General features: G+C 41.9%; 1 protein-coding gene across 1 annotated transcript in view; it reads right to left on the bottom strand.

The window, feature by feature from the left end:
• The window catches only part of ATP8A2 (ATPase phospholipid transporting 8A2), a 447,047-nt gene that overhangs the window by 238,174 nt on the left and 187,737 nt on the right, over positions 1-21,136 (bottom strand). The window contains exon 25 of the mRNA XM_070471693.1: positions 14,164-14,336. Coding sequence (XP_070327794.1) covers positions 14,164-14,336 — 173 coding nt within the window. The remainder of the gene's footprint in view (positions 1-14,163; positions 14,337-21,136) is intronic.

Raw genomic sequence — 21,136 nt, 5'->3', positions numbered from 1 at the left:
GGAGGTGGGAGGGGGGACTGGGATGGGGAATGCATGTAAATCCATGGCTAATTCATTTCAATGTATGACAAAAACCACTGCAATGATGTAAAGTAATTAGCCTCCAACTAATAAAAATAAATGGAAAAAAATAAAAATGAAAATAAAATAAAAATAAATTAAAAAAAAGAAATAAGTTGTAAAACAATGGATGTAAATATATATTTTTAGGAACAAAATAAACCATTAAAAAAAATAAATAAATAAAGCTGTGGCACTCCAAATCAGACTGATTAATTTCAGGAATTTGAAAATTAGTGGGCTAACGTAAATTGGTTCTAAATCAGCACCCTTTCATACACAAAGGTATGCTTGAATAATATATTATATTATATTATATTATATATTATATTATATTATATTATATTATATTATATTATATATACATAAAATAATAATATAATATATTATATTATATTATATTATATATAATAATATAATATATATATAACTGGTAAAAATTCCAAAGCCAATGAAAATCATCCCCTAGTCCTATCAGATAACAGAGACACAGTGAGAATGATGCAATTTGTTACACAGAATTGTAAACGTGCCTTTCAAGTTGGAAACAGAGGAGGCAATTTCTGCTTCTCAAAGTTGACATCAAAACTGAAATATGGGATGAACTGACAAAGCTGGGAACTTAGTAAAAGAAACAGACATCATTCTGGGAAAGGAGGGAACTGTGTACAGTGATCACCATGTTGATTTTTAAGGATTAAGTTACTAAATGTACCTTAAGACAAAATAAATCAAGTTAATCTTAGGATAATCTTAAGGGGAGACTGGTATAGTGAACTAAATACAGTATTAAATTTTCAGTTCCATGAAGATATCCCTCACTTTCCCATCTATCAGTTGAAATAACGTATCCTTTGTTGTTTGTTGTTTAGTCACTAAGTCATGTCCAACTATTAACCTCATAGACTAGCCAACCAGGCTCCTCTGTCCATGGGATTTCCCAGGCAAGAATACTGGAGTGGGTTGCCATTTCCTTCTCCATATGCTTTGTTGGAATGGCATAAATTTCCATTCCAAGCAGTTCCTGGTTTATTTCACAAGGAAATACTTTTAAGGCTATTATTTCCTACTCATGCAACTCGACCCACCTATCATTCATACCCCCGCAAATCCTTTTACATACACAAACTCAGACTTGAGGATTTTATTAATTAGCTTGAGCAGTATGGAGACCTAAGCTTACTGTATTGGTTGGCTCAGGTTGGCATAACAAAGTACCACAGACTAGGGGGCTTCAACAACAGAAAGACACTTTTCCCACTGTTCCGGAGTTGGAAGTCCAAGATCAAGGTGCTGGCCAGCTGGGTTTCTGGGGAGAGCTGCTTCCTGGCTTGCAGACAGTGCCTTCTCCCTGTGTGCGTACCTGGCAGAGAGCTCTCTGGTACCGATTACAAGGACACTAAGCATATTAGATCAGGTTGTTGCTGTGTTTTCATTGTTCCGTCGCTAAGTTATGTCTAACTCTTTGAGACCCCATGAACTGCAGCATGCCGGGCTTCCCTATCCTTCACTATCTCCTAGAGTTTGCGCAAACTCGTGTCCATTGAGTCAGTGATGCCATCCAACCATTTCATCCTCAGTCACCCTCTTCTTCCTTATGACTTCATTTTACCTCAGTTACCTCCTAAGGCTCTGTTTGTGAACATGGTCAAATCAGGGGCTAGGCTTTCAACATACAAATTTTGTTGTTCAGTCACTAAGTCATGTCTGACTCTTTGTGACCCCATGGACTGAAGGCTTCCCTGTCCTTCACCACCTCCCAGAGTTTGCTCAGACTCATGTCCATTGAGTTGGTGATGCCATCCAACCATCTCATCCTCTGTTGCCCCCTTCTCCTCTTGCTATCAATATTTTCTAGCAAAAGGGTATTTTCCAGTGAGTTGATTCTTTGTATCAGGTGGCCAAAGTATTGGAGCTTCAACTTCAGCATCAGTCCTTCCAATGAATATTCAGGGTTGATTTCTTTTAAGATTGACTGGTTAAATTTTGGGAGGACATAATTATGTCCATAGCACTTAGATTCCCTTTCACTGTGTCTATGGTCTCAAGCAGAGCATGAAGGGAGCCACTTAGATCCTTGTCATCTAGTCCTCTAGAGTCTGTAGACTTCCAGCAAACCCATGCAATTGGTCTGCATACAGGCAGCATATTCACATTACCCTGAATAGGCTCATTACTGAGTAAGCAAGCCTGACCTTACCCAAAGCCCTGCCTCTCGGTGACCTTGACAGGGGGACTGAGTTATGGAGGATGCTTCACCTTCCTTGGCACTTCCTCCTCTTCTGAGCCTGCATGGAGAGAGAGGGACTTCCTACAAGACTCATCCTCTTGGCTCCGGAGACCTAGAGGGAGCGGCACTGACCGATGAAGATGGTCTCTGTGCCTTGAGGTGAAAACCTCCATGTTCTGTGCAAAACGAGAGGAGCTCAGAGTCCTTTTCTCATGGGGAACAGCTTCAGTAGTCTGGCTCACAAACCCAAGACAAAGAGCAGCCCTGCGACTTGCACCTGATGGAAACACAGCAAGTCGATAGAGGAGAGCACAGGCTTTCAGTGGCTGCTTGTTGGTGCAACTTCACACATCAAGGAAATTAATACAGAAAGGCAAGGGCCCCCAGAATCAACTACAAAACATTCCAGTTTCCTCCTGCAATCAAAAAGGAACATTCATAGAACATTTGTTCTATGAAAGACGCCAACCATGTCACCTGGTGTCCCATACTGCATCAGCTGTGATGCACCTTCCTCCTGAAGTCCTGTCCACTCAGATCCTGCCTGACCCCCTAGGAGGACAGTACTAGCCTCTCCCCGTGTTACAAATTTCCATCACTTCTGCAAGCTGCAAAGGGAATTCACCTCCTCCAGAAAACGTCCCCTGATCAAACAAACTACAGTGATAAATACTAGAACTTGCCACTGTATGATATTTAATTTGCAATCAGCTCTCATCATTTACATGCGTTATTTTATATATTTTCTAAAGACGTACTATGTTTATTTATATTTTTTTCCACCAGATTGTATGTAGCTCAGGGTGACTCTGTGTGCAGCCCAGAGTCTTTCCCTCTTGTTTTCGTCCTGTAGCTGCACAAACTATAGTGACTAATCAAATGCCGTTTGCAGCTACACAGATGGAACTAGCGATGATCATACTAAACGATCTAAGTCAGAAAGACAAATATTATAACACTACTATGTGGAATCTAAAAAAATGATGCAAATGAACTTATTAACAAAACATAAACTGATCCACAGACATAGAAAACTTATGGTTTGCAAAAAGGGAAAGTAGAGGAGAGGGATAAATTAGGAGTTTGGAATTAGCACATTCACACTACTATGTATAAAACAGATAAATAAGAAGGACCTACAGTATTGCACAGAGAACTATACTCAATATTTTGTAATAACTTATATGGAAAAAGAATCTGAAAAAGTATATATATATGTATATATACATATATATATATATATATGCGTGTGTGTGTGTGTGTGTGTGTGTGTGTATGTAGGGATATGAATATATGTATGCGTATAAAACTGAATCACTTTGCTATACACCTAAAACTAATACAACATTGTAGATCAACTATACTTCAATTAAAAAAATATATAAAAATACTAACTCTAACCATAATTAGACTTTGGCAGGTCTAGAAAATATTTAAAAGCCCTCTTTTTCTCTTTTTGTCCTAAATAACATGACACTGAATCCAGAGAAATCTTTAGCACAAGACAACCTCAGATACAAAAGAAATACGGCAAGGTCCCCAACGGTGGACTCACGCTAAAGATTCAGACACAGTTTTTAAACACATAAAACACAAATAGGACCACAACCAACCCCTGCCTTCTCTCTTTAACTTTTCTGATTATAAATATTTTAAACTTCATGTAATGTTGGTACCAGCCCTAATGCAGTTGTTATTTATTATTCTTAAGTAGCTGTGTTTACACTCTCATGGGTTAATATACAATCACAGCTATATGGGAATAGAAACTCAGATCCCAAGTGCCATGAAAGTAAGTGAACACAGTGCAACATTTTTCTTCCATTTTTCAAATATTTCCAAATATTTTTCTATATTAATCTTGCATTTGTTCCCAGATTTGATCATTCAAACTTCCTATTGTGATGCAAAGCATTAGGGTTTGAAAAAACACTGAACCTATATGTTCACATGTTCAGTAGTCTACAAATAAGCATCTATTCCCTCATTGTTGCTATCTTCTGTTTCAGGGACAATAGTTTATGTTTATCATGGTTTTATAAAGAAAAAATAAGAACTTAAGCCTCAATTATCCGTGCACTGGCAAAATACTGTGATAACATAAAACTTCTAATTTTTCAGGCTCTAGTATATTCAAACAACAACTATCCATTAAAACAAATAAAAGGAAAAACACAACGATTGACAGATGGTTTTAATTTGACGCTTGTATATTTGTGAAAGGATTGTCTTCAAGCTGGTGTATTTACTTTGGTCTTTAATGACTGGTATGCCCAACTGAAAGGACGCCACAACGAGTACTTGCTTAGTAGGAAGAAAGGCTGGCTCTGCTCTTCTCAGATGATCCGGATGTCAAATGATGGAGTACTTGGGTGAGAGTGGCTGTCTGTCCGTCTACCTCGCTCTCATTTGCCAGCCTATCCAGAACTCAGCCACGGGAGACCACTGGCTGGCAGACCTCAGTCAGCTGATCAACAAACAGCAGAAAGCAAGCCTTTCAGCAAAAGCTCTTAGCCTTTGCTGACCCAGCAAAGCTATGCAGAGGACCCTGGTAACAAAGCTCTGAAATCACCAACCAGAAAAGTCAAACCAAGCCCAGGCTTCCAAAATTTGGCAACTTGACTCCACCAATCTGACTTCTCTCCTGTTCACAATTCTGCTTGTAATCCAAAGTGGGACAGAATATAAATATCATATCAAGAACTCTGAGAAACAAAAGATGTCAATGTTCTTCTCTGCCTTGCATTCTCTCCCTTGTCCTGCATCCTCTCTCAAGTTCACCATGGAATCTCGGGGGCTCAAAGCAGAGAAGCCACCCTGCCCTCACGGTGGATGGACGGACCCGGAAGATGTTATGCTGGTGAAACAAATCAGTCCCAGAAGGACAGCCACTGCGCGATTCCTCTTACGAGAGGCGTCTGAAATAGTCAATGGTAGAGCCCCTGGTGGCTCAGAAAGTAAAGAATTGGCCTGCAGTGGCAGTTTGATCTCTGGGTCAGGAAGATCCCCTGGAGAAGGGAATGGCTACCCACTCAAATATTCTTGCTTGGAGTATTCCATGAACAGAGGAGCCTGGCAGGCTACCATCCACGGGGTTGCAACGGAGCAACTGACACTTTCACTTTCTTTTTTTCATAGTAATCAACAACAGAAAGGTGGTGACGGAGGGGCAGGGGGCTGTTGTCCAGTGGGTACAGACTTCCAGTAACACATAAGTGAGCTCCAGAGATCTGCTGGAGTTCACGATGAGGTCCTTGACAATCTGTCCACAGAGTCGATCTCACACTAAGCATCCTTACTACATCAAACAAAAGAAACAAGCAAAAAAAACACCATTGGGGACACAAGGAAACCCTGGGAGGTGGTGGATATGTTAATTACCCAGATTGTGGTGATGGTGAAAAGAGTGGATACATATGTCTTGACTCTGCAAACTACATATGCTAATTACGTGCGGTTTCTATATACCAATTACACCTTAATAGAGCTGGAAAATACAAGCAGAAATATAGACGCCTTCAGTCTGTGGATGCAAACTGTAACCCTGATCCTTCCTATTCAAACTGGGGGACAGTGAATCTTCAGGGTGGAGCACTCCATATGATGTTCAAAGTCATCGGAGGAATCTTAGCTGTCAGATGAGGACAGGGAAGGCATCGATAATTCAAGAGGTGATAAATGAGGGAACGCATCAGATACATAGACAGGAAAAGGGAAAACATAATTTTCTTTGGGACCAATTAAGGTAAGAGCTACTTTGCATATTCTCAATCAGAAAGACATCAGTGCTGTCAGGAGAAGTGGGATTTTTTTCCGAACGAAAGTTAACATGACACTTTCTTGTATTAATGAAACACGTTCTGGACGACTTCACAGGAAACGGAAAAAAAAGGCACTTTAAGAACAAATACTATCACAAGGCAAGACCTGGGGACATAAATATTCACGACATATTCCACATGTTTAATTGAGCTCTGTTCTTGACTTTGTCCTCCACTGGTTTGTTTTTATAGTAGGAAAGATGCCAAATATTATGAGCTTCTATTTCAGAACTTTGGACCGCAGTTTGACCTAACATCACTCTGTTTCATTTGGCAAGCAGCATTGTCAAAAATGACATGCACCAGAGAATTAATCATTCCTGAAAGGGTGGAGAGGAAGAAACACAGGGAAAAAACGTGAGACGTGACGTGTCTCTGGGCTCCTCTGGCATCTCCTGCTGGCCCGGGTGTTGGAAGTAGCAGAGCAGAAGGATGGAGAGCTGGGGAATCCTGTTACCATAATTCTTAGACTACTGCCGAAAAGAAAAAGGGTCTCCATCCTTCCCCTGCCCACTTTCTACCTGAGGTTCTATGTAGACACACTGATGTGAAGATCACCAATCCAAGGGAACTCGTCATAAAAACCACTTTTCAGAAATGTTTAGAATAATACTTTCCTTACAGATGAAAGGCGATACAACACTAATTTTATAACTAAAAAGAATTTTCTTCTAGGAGATGTTTCCAATAACACAGCATATTATTATAGATCAAACCCTATTATCATATGTCCCCCAGTAGATATTTCTATCATGTTGTCATGTACCAACTTTTCATTTGAATTACTTATACTAGATTTTCTTAAAGAGGATTTTCCTGCAGTCTGAATCTATACTAAAATATTTGCCCATGTTTTATCACATGTACTATAAAAAGCCATCTGTCTACCAAATCAGTTTGTTAGTTCTGGACACAAGCAACTAAGTTGACAGGTTAGTTCACTTTTCTATGTCTCACTGGAAGGAGTTACATGTAAACAGTGGTAACAGATAACTTTTAGCTGGAGGGGAATCAAATGTATCAGAGACCTCTAAAAGTCAAAAGTTGATCTCAGAGTGATTAGCATAAATTATTTCCTGCAATAGTTACTTAAGATGAAAATAGTCCATTTCTAAACATGAGTCATAGTCAAAATTATCTTTGGCTTCCAAAAGTTGAATAAAATTTTTTTTCTAAGATGGAATGTTTAGAAAGGGATTCCTTTCACTATTTCAGATTAATACTCTGAAGCCTTCAAATATGCCAGTCTCTACAACGGTTAACATAAGGAATTTTTTATACATTACAAAACCTACATCCATTTCATTTTCATTCTGGAGAAACACTAGTAAAACTGTGGGTAGAAAAACATTTCTTAAACTTTGAGCTTCTGGAAATTGTTTTCATTCAATGTGTTGCCAAAGAACCATTACACCTAAGCACTCTTTAGCAGAGTAACAATAAAGCCAGTTAGGACCATATAAAATTGCTGTAATCATTCAAATAATAGCATTCATGTTAGAGCTAACCAAAAAAAGAGAAAACCTGTCTAAAAATGAATTCTCCCTTAATTGCATTTAATCAACAAACGGGCTTACATACTCTTAAACTGTAATACAAACAACCCAAGGATAGACTTACAACTCGACAAGTTAATAATGCTCTCTGGAATAAAAGGTCCAAGGAGGAAGTTGACTTGTAACCAAACACGTAGGATGCCGAGAAATCACATCATGAAAGAAACCAAAGAAAAGTTTTATTTTTGCAAGTGTACGATTGGATCCCTACCAACATCGAGGCCAACCCAAACATGATCGGTGGTACAATTCTAATTAGTGTGTCTGAGCTCTGCTTTGATATTATTCTTGTGGATGGCTCACAGGCTGAAAGACACCCCATGCAAAATCACAGTGCCCTGAGACGCCTCAAAGTCCATCATGCCTCATTAATGGGAGAGCGGAGCTGGAGGGAGACTGAGTGGGAAGAAGCAGTTCCTTTCCCAGGGGGACAGAGGCACAGACATTGGATAAGTGAGTCCGGAGCTTCAGGGAGTTCAGAAAATGTAAGATTCAGAAAATGTAAGACTGAGCCAGTTGTGGGAATGACACTGTCAGCAGGTAAAAATGCAGTGTGGTTTCTCCCTAGATTCGGCATACGCATGTCCTGACACAAAATAGTTTCTCAACTGCTCTTCTTTCTAGGCGAGACTAACAAAGCCCAGCTCTGCTGCCGAAACAGAGGACAGCACATTTGTCCTGGCCAGGGGGTGACCAGAGAGTGGACCAGTGAACCAGAGAGTGACCACTGACCACACCCAAGTCATCACTTGGCTTTCCGAGAGGAAGGGCACAGACATTTTTGTAAATTTCTGTATTGCTCCCTCTTGAATCCACTACTATATTATGGAAATCAAGCATCCTTACAAAGACTGAGCTATAACAACCTTATTCACAGTGATACTTAAATCAGTGGAGGGTGGGGGGGAACCCCTCTTAACCTGAATATTCAGCAACAAGGAATAAATTAAACAACACATTTATGTTACTATTTGCCATAAATACTGTTAAAACATCTTTGCACTCCACATATTGTGGACAGTCTAACTCTCTTCCAAGAAAAACCATTTCAACTGAAAAAGATGTACATTTAGACACTGATAGCTAAAAAGGCTTATCTCCAGCCTACAGGATTGGGAATGCTGTTTTCTTTCTTCTTGTTTATCTGCACTTTCTGACTTCTCTCTACAAGAAATATAAATCACTCTTAGAAAAATAAGCCCCCAAAGCTTTCAGAAACATTGGTCGTACCCACTCTGCGCTCTCCTCTGCACTATCTTTACTCCCATGGTGCGAGAGTAGGTACATACTTGTTTATCTTTGCATCTTTCCTAAAAGACAGAAGTCTAAACACATTGGAGAAAATAAACGATGCCTTCTGAGATGCCTAATTTGCACAACCAGGGTAAATCTCTGCTGTGATGTTTTCCTTCCACTCCATCTCCTGCCCAGAGACACAGAGCCATAAATCACCTCCGCCTGGGTGGCGGCACTGGGGCTGTGAACACCCCGTGTTTGCAGGGGGCTGCGGTGGGGCCATCCACCGGCTCCCTCACAAAGCCGGCCCTGATGATTCTTTCATGACTCTCTTCCTGTCAAGATAAACTTTTAAATTTGTCAAAGTTCGAGAAGTCAAAGTGTCCCTAGACTCTCATCTGTGCCTACAAAATTGATCTGCATTTTGAAGCTCTCCAAAATAAAGAGCTTCACAGAAAAAGGAAAAATAAGAAAACAAGATACATAGTCATTTTAGGTAACGGGAACAGGGAAGAGAGAACAGAGGATTCCTTCTTTCAACCCATTTTCTACATGCCTGCTATCCCTCTGTGTGTGCTTGCTAAGTCGCTTCAGTCATGTCCCACTCTGTGTGACCCCATGGACTGTAGCCTGCCAGACTCCTCTGTCCATGAGATTCTCCAGGCAAGAATATTGGAGTGGGTTGCCATGCCCTCCTCCAGGGAATCTTCCCGACCCAGGGTTCGATCCACATCTCTTAGTCTCCTGCATTGGCAGGTGGGTTCTTTACCACTAGCGCTACCTGGGAAGCACTCTGGGGAATGATAAATCCCACAAAATTTTATGTTGAATAGGTTTAAACAAATTCTATGGGTTTAAAAATGTGTTAAAAATCAAACCTTACATTTGGTCCCAGTAATAAACACAGGACCACTGATTTTCTGGCACAGACAACTTCATGACTCAGAAGTGGATAATGCCTCCATCACTTGCTGAACCCATAGGCAAGATGATGTAGTTTGTCTGAGGCTTTCATTTCCTCACTTATAAAAAATCAAGACAACACTTTTCAAGAATAAGTTTTGAGCCTGCAATTTCTGACCTCGATGTCATAATCTGTCTATGTGTTTAGTCTCTCCAAAAGTTCCTTGGGTATAAAATCATGCCTGTTCTGCTACAAAAAGGCCCTGGTGATGGAGAAGAGTACCATCCACTGAGACAGTAAACCTGGAAAACCAGTGGGAAGACTGGCAAGGATAATGAGATGCACAGCCCAGAGGACAGTAACCAACTCAGTCACATTCCAACTCAAGATGCCCAAGAATGTCAGTGTGAGGAACCCCAGACACAGATGGAGCAGCTCTCAAGCTGGAGCTCAAGGGAGCGGCTGCACGGGACAGAAAGACTGGGGAGGTCATCTAGTCTCAACCCTGACTATTCATCAGAACCACCCAGAGGCTCATAAAATTCCTAGAATTCCACATTAATTATCCTGGGATAGGGCCTAGGGCTCAGGCTTTTTTTGCTTATTTTCTCAACAAAGATTTCATTCAAATGAATCAATAAAACTTCCATTCAACATTCCATTTTTTCATTCAACAAACATGTCATTGCAATGGATGAATTCTTTGGTTCATTTGTTTATATTGTTAAGTTAACATTCTCCTTGGAAGAAAAGCTATGACAAACGTAGACAGTGTATTAAAAAGCAGAGACATCACTTTGCCAACAAAGGTCCATATAGTCAAAGCTACAGTTTTTCCAGTAGTCATGTATGGATGTGAGAGATGGACCATAAAGAAGGCCAAAGAAATGATGCTTTCAAAGTGTGGTGCTGGAGAAGACTCTTGAGAGTCTCTTGGACTGCAAGGAGATCAAACCAGTCAATCCTAAAGGAAATCAACCCTGAATATTCATGGGAAGGACTTACGCTGAAACTGAAGCTTCAATACTTTGGACACCTGATTGCAAAGAGCTGATTCACTGGGAAAGACCCTGATCCTGGGAAATATTGAGGGCAAGAGGAGAAGGGGATGACAGAAGATGAAATGGTTGGATGGCATCACCAACTCAATGGACATGAGTTTGAGCAAACTCTGGGAGATAGCGAAGGCCAGGGAAGCCTGGTGTGCTATAGTCCATGGGGTCACAAAGAATCAGACACAACTGACTGACTGAACGACAATAGCAATGTTAACATAAAATTAACCACATCAAGTGTAACAGCTCAGTTCATTCACAGTGCTGTGTGCAGCATCACTGCTGTGGAGTCTCAGAACATGTTCATCAACCCCAAAAGGAGACCCGTATCCACCAGACACTCTCCCGATTCCTCCTCCCCCAGTCCTAGACAACCACTAAGCCACTTTCTCTCTGTGTGGATTTGCTAATTCTGAATGTATCCCATGAATGGAACCCTATAATGCACAGTCTTTTGTGACTGGCTTATTTTTCTGGGTATGTTTTTGAGGTTTATCCATGTTACAGCATGTATCAGTGCTTCATTCCTTCTTATGGCTGAAAAAGCACCCATTGTATGGACAGACCACATTTTGCTTGTCCATTCATCCATCGAGTGACACTTGGGTTGTGTCCACCTTTTGGCCATTACAACTAGTGCTCCTTTGAACATGCACACGCAAGTATTTGCTTGGTCACCTCTTTTTAATTCTCTTGAGGAGCTACCCAAGAGTGGAACAGCTAGGTCATACAGGGGTAATTATATGCTTAACTTTTTAAAGAAAATGTCTTAGGCTCTCCAGATAATCCAGTGGGAAGTTAGCATTGAGAATCTCTAATGGAGAAGACAGATGAGCCGTAAGAGCAGAGGGAACACATGTGTTGAAGAGACATGGGTTGAAAATACAACAGGGCCAAAGGTGAAAGCTGAAAATATGGAGTCTCAAAGCTGGTGTGAAAGGCCCTATGAGGGAAACACAAAACTAGGGAGAAGAGAAAGGTGTCATGGAAATAGAGGAGAATCCAATGGGCAGTGACTCTCAACATCAGATGCTGAGGACAAATTAAGAAAAAAATTGAGAGGCTGTGCATATGGCAAGATGGAGGCCTTCCTGGAGGAGGCCTGATTTCAAGGAGGAGAGGAGTACAAGAGAAGTAAAGGAAGATACCAGAAGCAAGGATTACAAACACACATTCATCATTTGCACTGAAAGCAAAGACCAATCTTTTCTCTGTTCTCCGATGATGCCCAGGAACATATAGTACGAATATCAAGCCTACAATAAACACCCTAGTGGACTATTCATTTTAAATCTCAATAAATAAATGCCAACATCCCTGCCAACAACAGTAAGCTGTCATCCACACTGATCGCTAAATGTACTGCTGCCCAGATGATGACTTTCCTAGAATTTTAAGCACATGAAAAAATACTCTGGTATCAGTTCAGTTCAATTCAGTTGCTCAGTCATATCCAACTCTTTGAGACCCTGTGGACCGCAACACGCCAGGCTTCCCTGTCCATCACCAACTCCCAGAGCTTCTCAAACTCATGTCCATGGAGTCAGTGATGCCATCCAACCATCTCATTCTCTGTTGTCCCCTTCTCTTCCCACCTTGAATCTTTCCCAGCATCAGAGTCTTCTCCAATGAGTCAGTTCTTCTAATCAGGTGGCCAAAATAGTGGAGCTTCAGCTTCAGCATCAGTCCTTCCAATGAACATTCAGGTCTGATTTCCTTTACAATTGACTGGTTTGATCTCCTTGCTGTCCAAAGGACTCTCAAGAGTCTTCTCCAACACCACAGTTCAAAAGCATCAGTTATTTGGCACTCAGCTTTCTTTATAGTCCAACTCTCACATCCATACATGACTACTGAAAAAACCATAGCCTTTACTAGATGGACCTTTGTTGGCAAAGTAATGTCTCTGCTTTTTAATATACTATCTAGGTTGGTCATAGTTTTTCTTCCAAGGAGCAAGCGTCTTTTAATTTCATGGCTGCAATCACCATCTGCAGTGATTTTGGAGCCTAAGAAAGTAAAGTCTGTCAGTGTTTCCATGGTTTCCTCATCAATTTGCCATGAAGTGATGGGACCGGATGCCATGATCTTAGTATAACAATATGTAATTAGCAAAATAGTGTGATTCCAATCTCAGCAAAATCTTAAATTCTTCCATTTTCCCTCCTTCTGCTGCCTAAAATATTTCTTTAAAGTATTTATCCATTACACAGCCTCTGCCAGTCTTTGAATCAATACTGCTGGGAGACTATACAAAACAATGTCTGTGAAAAATTATTTTCTTCTATTATTAGAGAAAAGGGTAACTTTGATAACTATTACATTTTAAAGATGAAAAAGTCAACCTTAAATGGAAGGTTAAACCTTATATTTGAAGCCACATATTAAAGTTTAAATCCTCAATGAAGAGAAAGCAACTGAAAGATGCGCTTTAAAAAAAAAAAGAGAAGTATGTGGTTTTTCTCCCCTTAATCTTAAATGTGAGACCAGCCAAGAAACATCTCCTGGAGGTAAAACTGCACCATCCCAGGTTCTTTTTTTTTTTTTTTCCCCAATTAATGCTTCTATTTTGTAGACAGTAACGGTATTTAATTTGAAATTTCCTCCTTCCGTGCCAGTTCCAGGGTGAACGCCTTCCTGTGAAGCGATGAGGGATGCAGTGAGGTGGGACACACAGAGGCCTCAGGGAGCAGCCATGGTCAGAAGGGGAGAAAGATGTTTTCCTCTGGTGTCCAGCACCTGGCAAGCGGAGCGCGAGTTCCCGTGGAGCCTGGAAGGCACTCCTGCTCTCCCCTGAGAAACCCAAACGGGCTCCTTTCGCTTTCCCTTTGAAAAACCATGACGTGAGAGCACATGTGCTGGGACTCACAGCCTACCAGACCTCCCGTGTCGTTTCCGGTGGTGTCTGGCGCGTCTCTGCTCACCACGGCGGCGGGCTGGTGGCTCCCTGGCCATCGTGGGAGCTGCCGGGGATGGTGACACTCTCACCGTGACCTCCGGCTCCGCATGAGACAGTGAGTGACGCCCTCGGGTGCTGGCACCTCACAGACACACAGCGTGCCTGCCAAGACAGCCTGGCTCCGATCACCTCTACCTTCTCAGAAGACAGTAGAGAAAACAAAAACGCAAAAGCCACTGACTGCCTCCACAAAATCTGTGAACGGACGGTTGAATCTGTATTGTTGTTCTGCTTTTTTTTCCCCCCGAAACTTCACCCTTAGAATTCCCACGTGTGGTTCTCTTACGTAAACGAAGGACATGGACAAGTCAGAGCATGAGCCTGGGGCAGCCCGGCACCTACCTGCAACAGATGACCGCCTTGCACGAGAGGGCCAGGTCCAGGAAGCTCCTCCGGACCTCGAAGGACAGCGCGTACTTGAGGGTGTGGCCGTCGATGATGAGGGCCGCGTCGTTCTCCTTGCCCAGAAGGCTCCCGAGGTCAGCACAGTGCTGGGTGATGGCCGCCCGCGTGGCCTGAAACAAGGCGGTGGGGGGGAGGGTTGAGGCGGGGTGTTACAGCTCAGTGTAGCAGAAACAGCAGCAGCTTTTAAACAGCAGAAAAAAGACCCAGAAATCCAAAGTAAGTTCCTTAAAATGAAAACATGCCCCCTATAATGTAAAACATACAAACAGAGCTCAACTTGGCCTATTGATGCATTGATATTATAACAGACCACAGCCTAGGTCTGTGCTATGGGTGAAAACATCCCCATAGTGTAACTTACAATAACCTACTGTGGTTGCCATCTTCAGCTGACCTAGAGCATCTGAATTCTTTTCCATTGGAACTTTAATTGCTAAGGTTCCTGTGACTAACTTTCTCTCTCCTCCTTTACCTACATACACATTATTCTTGGTGTTCCTAGAACAGGAGATTCCATAAATACAAATGTTTTTTGGGAGGTGGGTGAGGGTGATAATGTTGCTGGAACTTAAATGTCAAGAAGTTCTCAGTTTACACAAGGTCATGTTCAAAGCATGCAAAAGAAATTAGAGGATATAAAAATAACACAAAAGGTCCCTTTCTTTTCTTTGCTGAGATCTGCAGAATAAACCATTTTTCTTCATGAATCATCAGAGTAAGAAACGAATTGATAATTTTTTTCATGTTACAAAAAAATATTCAAGCAAATTAAATCACCAGTACCTTTCAAAACGTTACTACCAGCCTGAGTAACTGTTTTCGTGTGATATCTATTATCAGAAGGAATTGAAGCATAGAACCACTTTTTAAAACTTTTTATTTAGTACTGGAATATAGCCAATTAACAATGGCGTGAATTTCAGATGGACAGCAAAGGAACTCAGCCATGCATGTACATGTATCCATTCTCCCCCAAACTCCTCTCCCATCCAGGCTGCCGTGTAACTATGAGCAGAATTCTCTGTACTATACAGCAGCTCCTTGCTGATAACCCATTTTAAATAGAAAAAGTGTATACATGTCTAACCCAAGCTCCCTAACTATCCCTTCCCCTCATCCTTTCCCTCCAGCAACCATAAGTTCATTATAGAATCATTTTTAAGATTTAAAAAAAGGATGTTCTGATCTTCCTAGGGAATTTGTGATTACGAATAGGATATCCAGTTCAAATATAAGAAGATATTTTGGGCTCATAATAAAAACCTGCTTTAAATTAATCAGGGATGCACACCAGTCAGCTGAAATTCCTCATTTGGACAGCTGTCCTTCGGCTATTAAGTGACATATACATGTATTTGTCATCTGATAACATAGAGTACAGTTAAGAAACATGTAGAATGAATTGTAATTCTTCTACCCCTTGTTAAACTGAGGATCAGCCACCATCACAAGGTGAGAAGCGGTTTCTACTGTCTGACTGCTCAGCTTTCCTTCTCAACAGGAGGCTGTCAATGTCAAAAAGTCTTTGCTAAGTAGCAGAAACTAACCACACTGTAAAGCAACTATACTCCAGTAGAAATTAATTTTAAAAAAAGATATATCTAAGGCACAATTGTCGTTCTATGGTCAAGTGTCCTGGGGTCCGGTCCCAACTCTCCCCTTATTGCCTCTGTGACCTTGGGCAAGATGCAAAACCTCTTTAAATAGCAGTTTCCTCAAGTGTAAAACAAAGCTAAGAATACTCACTTCATAGCGCCCTTCTTATGAAAAATGAGCTACTCAGCGTAACCCACTTGGCATATAATAGGCATCCAGTCAAACCCATTCCTCTTCCTGTTACTATTTATTCAATAAGAACTTCCCACATCAAGGAAAACACACATCTCTGCCACTTCAGGCAGTGAATAAATGCCATCCGTGACAAGACCTGCTTTGTCAACGTGGTAATAGAGGAAGTCATAAAATAATGCTCTAAGAAAAAAAGTTAAATGGACTCCTACTAAAAATAAAAATAAAGGACACTTTATGCTTCTTACTCTTGGTGAGTTGTGTAATTCTGAATCTCAAACAAAACATCTATGTTTACTTTATCTGTGCCAACAGCCTGTCCTTCAGAATTTGGGTAGAGAAGACAATTCCAGCCACTTAGGGAAACTCCAGCCTGGCAGTCTGGAGATGTCTCCGGGGGAACTCAGACAGGTCCAGGCAATTCTGGAGAGCATGCCTGCCGGGGTCAGTGCACAGTGGCCAGAACACCCTCCTGGGAAACTGCTCACCACAGTTATGAGACTGGGTTTGCAGATGTGGTCCACAGAGGTTCAGGCATGAATGGGGGTTGGCCCAGAAGAAGTCTGAGCAAAGGGCACATGATGGCAGAAATGTGCTGATAAAACGTGCTCCAGGGTTACCACGGCTGCTCCCCTGGAATCACACCCTGAAGTGAAAGTTAGTCACTCAGTTGTGTCCAACTCTGTGTAAACGCATGGACTGCAGCCTGCCAGGCTCTTCTGTCCATAGCATTCTCCAGGCAAGAACACTGGAGTGGGTTGCTGTGGCCTTCTCTGGGGGATCTTCCTGACCCAGAGATCGAACACAGGTGTCCTGCATTGCAAGTGGATTCTTTAACGACCAAGCCACCAGGGAAGCCCTTCATACCCCAAACCCTCCGTCAAATGTCAATCAATTGCTCTTCTCTAAGTTTTAGAAAGAAGCTGCAGAGAATAAAACTGGTTAAAACCAACTAGGCCCAAGATGGTATGGGCCAAAAATGTCACCTGCCGCGTCAGTATCTAAAGGGTGTTGCGGTCCATCCAACCATCAGCCAGCACAGCTGCCCCTGACTGTACAACCTTGGGGGTGCAAGATGGAGAAAAGCCGGACAGTGGCCCGAGACAAGACGCACAAAGGACAGAATTCAGTGAGCCCATAATAACCCCATTGTGCCCTTAGGAGAAGAGACAGGAGAACTTCTCTCTCCCTTCCCCTCTCAACCCTCATGAGGACAAACCAGGAAGAAAGCCCGCACGAGACACTGGCTCTACTCCTGGGTCCTGGTCTTCCAGCTTTCACAACTATGAGGAGAGAGCTCCGGTTGTCTAGGCCACCAGACTACGTACTTTTGTGACAGCAGCCTGAGCTAACACAGAAGGTCACTCGGTGAATTCACGGGTGCTGCAGCACTCTTGTTGGAGTAGTGGACACAGAGATGAAAGGACCAGGAGGACATGGTCACTGAACAAGCAACAACCCATCACATTTACTGTCTGGAATGAGGCCTCTGCTCCAGCGTGGCAACGGCGGTGTCAGATATGTGCAACATGGGAGACAAGGCCATGAATACTTGGAAATGGGGTGAGCAGGGCATGGCCATTGGCGTGGGTGGCGCCCACTGGCTATGCTGAACTATACCCTGTAAAAACAGGGCAACCAAGCTCTCCACTTGCAGTAAGAACACTAAATGTTACTAAAACACATTTTAAAAAAGAGAGAGATTTCACGTTCATATTCCACTGACTGGGAAATTTCTCATACACTAGTAAAGAGTGCAGTACGTTAACAAATACAAGTTTCCCCATGAATAAGAAGGGTTCAACTAAGCAATTACATGAGTCAGACCTATTACCATCAACCAACCAAGATGTGGTTACTCGAGTACCTACTACACTCTGGGGGACTTAATCCCCAGAAGTCCTACTATACCATCAGGGTAGCAAATACACACACAGAAGAGTGAATAAAAAACCTAATATTCTTATGGACAGAGTATAGGTCTCACCAACATTCTGCCCTAGCCAGCTCTGGCTCATCTTTGAGTCTGGCTGGAACTGTACTCAATTGTAAATTTGATGAAGGCAGAAACTTCCTTTGCCAAACTCAGATCATGCGAGCCCAGAGCAGCTGCTCAGTAAATATGCTGACTTCGTAAATGAATGAATGTGTCTCAGCTAATCCTTCACTGTAGTATCTTTAAGAGATTATTTATAGGTCTCACAGGCATTTGTTTGTCTGGAAGACATGAGCTATCCAGCCTTCCTTTTCATTTGACATTATATTTCCTTAAAAATTACTGGTTCTTCATGCGTTTGCTTTCTATGAGTATGGGTCTATTTCTGTTTTATAAATTGGTTCATTTATAATTTGTATCTTTTTTTTGGATTCCACGTATTTATTGTTGTTCAGTAGCTCAGTGGTGTCCGACTCTTTGCAACCCCATGGACATATATAAGTGATGTCAGTGGTGTTTGTCTTTGACTTAGTACTTAGTATAATAATTTCTAGATCCAACCATATTGCTACAAATGACATTCTTTCATTTTTTCAAAGAATGCCGCTAGATTTAACACTTCTCAGTAAAATCTATAAAATGATTAGGAAATAATATCAACTATAAAAGAGATAAGGGTATAACTCACCGTCTCTAATTTAATAAGAATATTTGCAAACCAATTAAAACATAATTTATATTTCCAGGTTCAAAAAAAATGACTGGTTCTTGATTCACCTTCCTCCTCCTATCCTAGCCTTTTTGTTTTCAATGTTTTCTACATTTAACCTCCCTAGTCACCTGTTCTCCCCTCATTCCATCGGCTCAGAACCACACCTGTGCCTTTGAGATTAAAACCCTTTCCTACCACTAAACCCCCTCCAGACCCATCCTTCCAGCTCTACCCTTGACTTGTCCCCAGTCTCTACTTTGGTTTTAATTCCTACGCTTTCAATGCCCACTCAGCAATAATCTTTGATCAAACCCAGACAAACTCGGCTCACCACACATGTGTGGCAGAATATAGGTCCCTTCTGTGTACTTCTGGAGCAAGCCAATCGGAGGTATTACTATCACAAACAGTTCCTTATTCTCAAATGGACTATGATTCAAAAGTCTATTTGTAAGTTAGTTATGGGGCACTTAGAATCCATTTTCCCAAAGGAACGATGTTACAAATTGTGGTTGGATCCCAGGGCCTGTTAATACCTATTTAGCCTAGTTGCTAAAATTTATACTACACTCTCTTATTTTAATAAAAAACCAATTACAGAAAGTTACAATAGACTTGGCTGTTACAAGGGGCAGAGGGAATTGGGGCTGGGGTTTCATTGCCTGAAAGATGCGAAACATTCCGAAATTCTTCATTAGAATTTGCCTTTTAGGCGTTGCTATGAAAAATTACATTTCCAGCTTTTCATACACATTCTCCATTTTCCTTCACAATTAAAAGCACACAAGACTTAAAGCCAAAAGTGGGCAACTCAGAGGGAAGGTTGATCCCTGAGTCACACCAGACACTTTTACCCAGAAGTGCTGTACAATGAACCCTGCACTTCTTATCAGTAAAGTCAGTGCTTGCCTCTGCCTTTCCGGGTTTTTAAATATGATTAGATAAACAACATAGACAGTGCTACCCTGTGATCTCAGGAAATGGTTCTCCTCTGCAGATTCATAGATCAGATGTTCATCAGATGGCCCCTGAGCACAGCTGAAATGCACTCCGCTCAGCCTACAGGCAGATGGGATCTGGAAGGTGGTGCTACTGTTCTGACTTTAGACTTAATAAACAAACCAGGAGAGACGACCATTTCTAGACCCCGGATGCATGACTTCCAGTCTGCAGATAGCAGGAATCTTTCCTCAAAATTAAACAGTGCAGCAACACTGAGCTCATCCAGACGGGTCACTCTCCCCTTCCCTGACCTTGGCAGGGTCCTAAGGAATGTCTGAGATGGCCCTGCTAGCAGCAGCTGCCTCAGCTCTCATGTTGATGTTCTATAAATTCCAACACGCTCAGAGCTGACGATGCTGAAAAGCCCGGATGGCTTGAGTTTCAGGGCCGGCAACTCAATCAAATCACACTCAAGAACTTGCACAGCCTTCATGTTCAAGGGCGAACTACCTTCTCCTGAGGGAACTTTGGGCTCACAAGCCTCTTAGGCTCATGGCCATCCTATGGCCCAAGAGTTCAAGAGAAGAGGAATCTGTTAGATGTGTAACATTTCAAAGACTTCCTATAACACAAATAATTTCAGGGAAAATGGCATGATATGTCACAGGCATGAAGCAAACATCCTCAAGAGATCATGTGGTCTCTTGCTATTAATACAAACACAAGGTGCTTGTCAGGTATCCTCACATCACCTTTTACCACATCCCACTCCCATCAGGCCCTTCCCTGCACTGGCCATCTCCACCTCCTATAGAATGCTTGCATTTCTGATTTAAAAAAATTAATCTCAGAGTAAACCAACCCAATTTACTAAATTTGCACAAGCACAAAAGCCTATCCAGAGGTTTGTTTGGTTTGGTTTTGTTAATCAGCTTCATTGGGTTATAATTAACACAAAATTGAGCCACTTTAAGTGTACAATTCAATGAGTTTTGCCAAAAGAATACAAAATGATGTCAAGACATAAAACTAAATAAAGAGGAATAATTCAAGTAGTACACAGCGATAGTTTTGTGTAGGGTAATAACAACAGGGCTTCCCTGCTGGTTCAGCGGTAAAGAATTCACCTGCCAATGCAGGAGACGTGGGTTCAATTCCTGGGCTGGGAAGATCCCCTGGCGATGGAAATGACAACCAACTCCAGTATTCTTGCCTGGGGAAATCCCATGGACAGAGGAGCCTGGTGGGTTACAGTCCATGGGGTCAAAAACAGTTGGACACAACTGAGGGACTAAACAACAATAACAGTGGAGGACATAGGCCAGCCCCAAGAATCTCTCTATAGATTGGTCATGTAACCTCTTCAACCATTAAAATACCGATCTCCATCACTCCAGCATGTCCCCACCTGACATTCCACAGGCAATTTCATCCCTTCCTCTGCCAGCCTTTGGCCACTTCTGTTACTACAGTTTTCCTTTTCTGGAAAGCCATATAAATAGAAGCAGAGTTTAGTCATTCCTCTCTCACCT

This window comes from Odocoileus virginianus, chromosome 8, assembly GCF_023699985.2.
Source record: "Odocoileus virginianus isolate 20LAN1187 ecotype Illinois chromosome 8, Ovbor_1.2, whole genome shotgun sequence".
Classification (NCBI taxonomy): Eukaryota; Metazoa; Chordata; class Mammalia; order Artiodactyla; family Cervidae; genus Odocoileus; species Odocoileus virginianus.
Note: the sequence above shows the minus strand (reverse complement) of the source record. Positions and strands in the feature narration are given on the sequence as shown.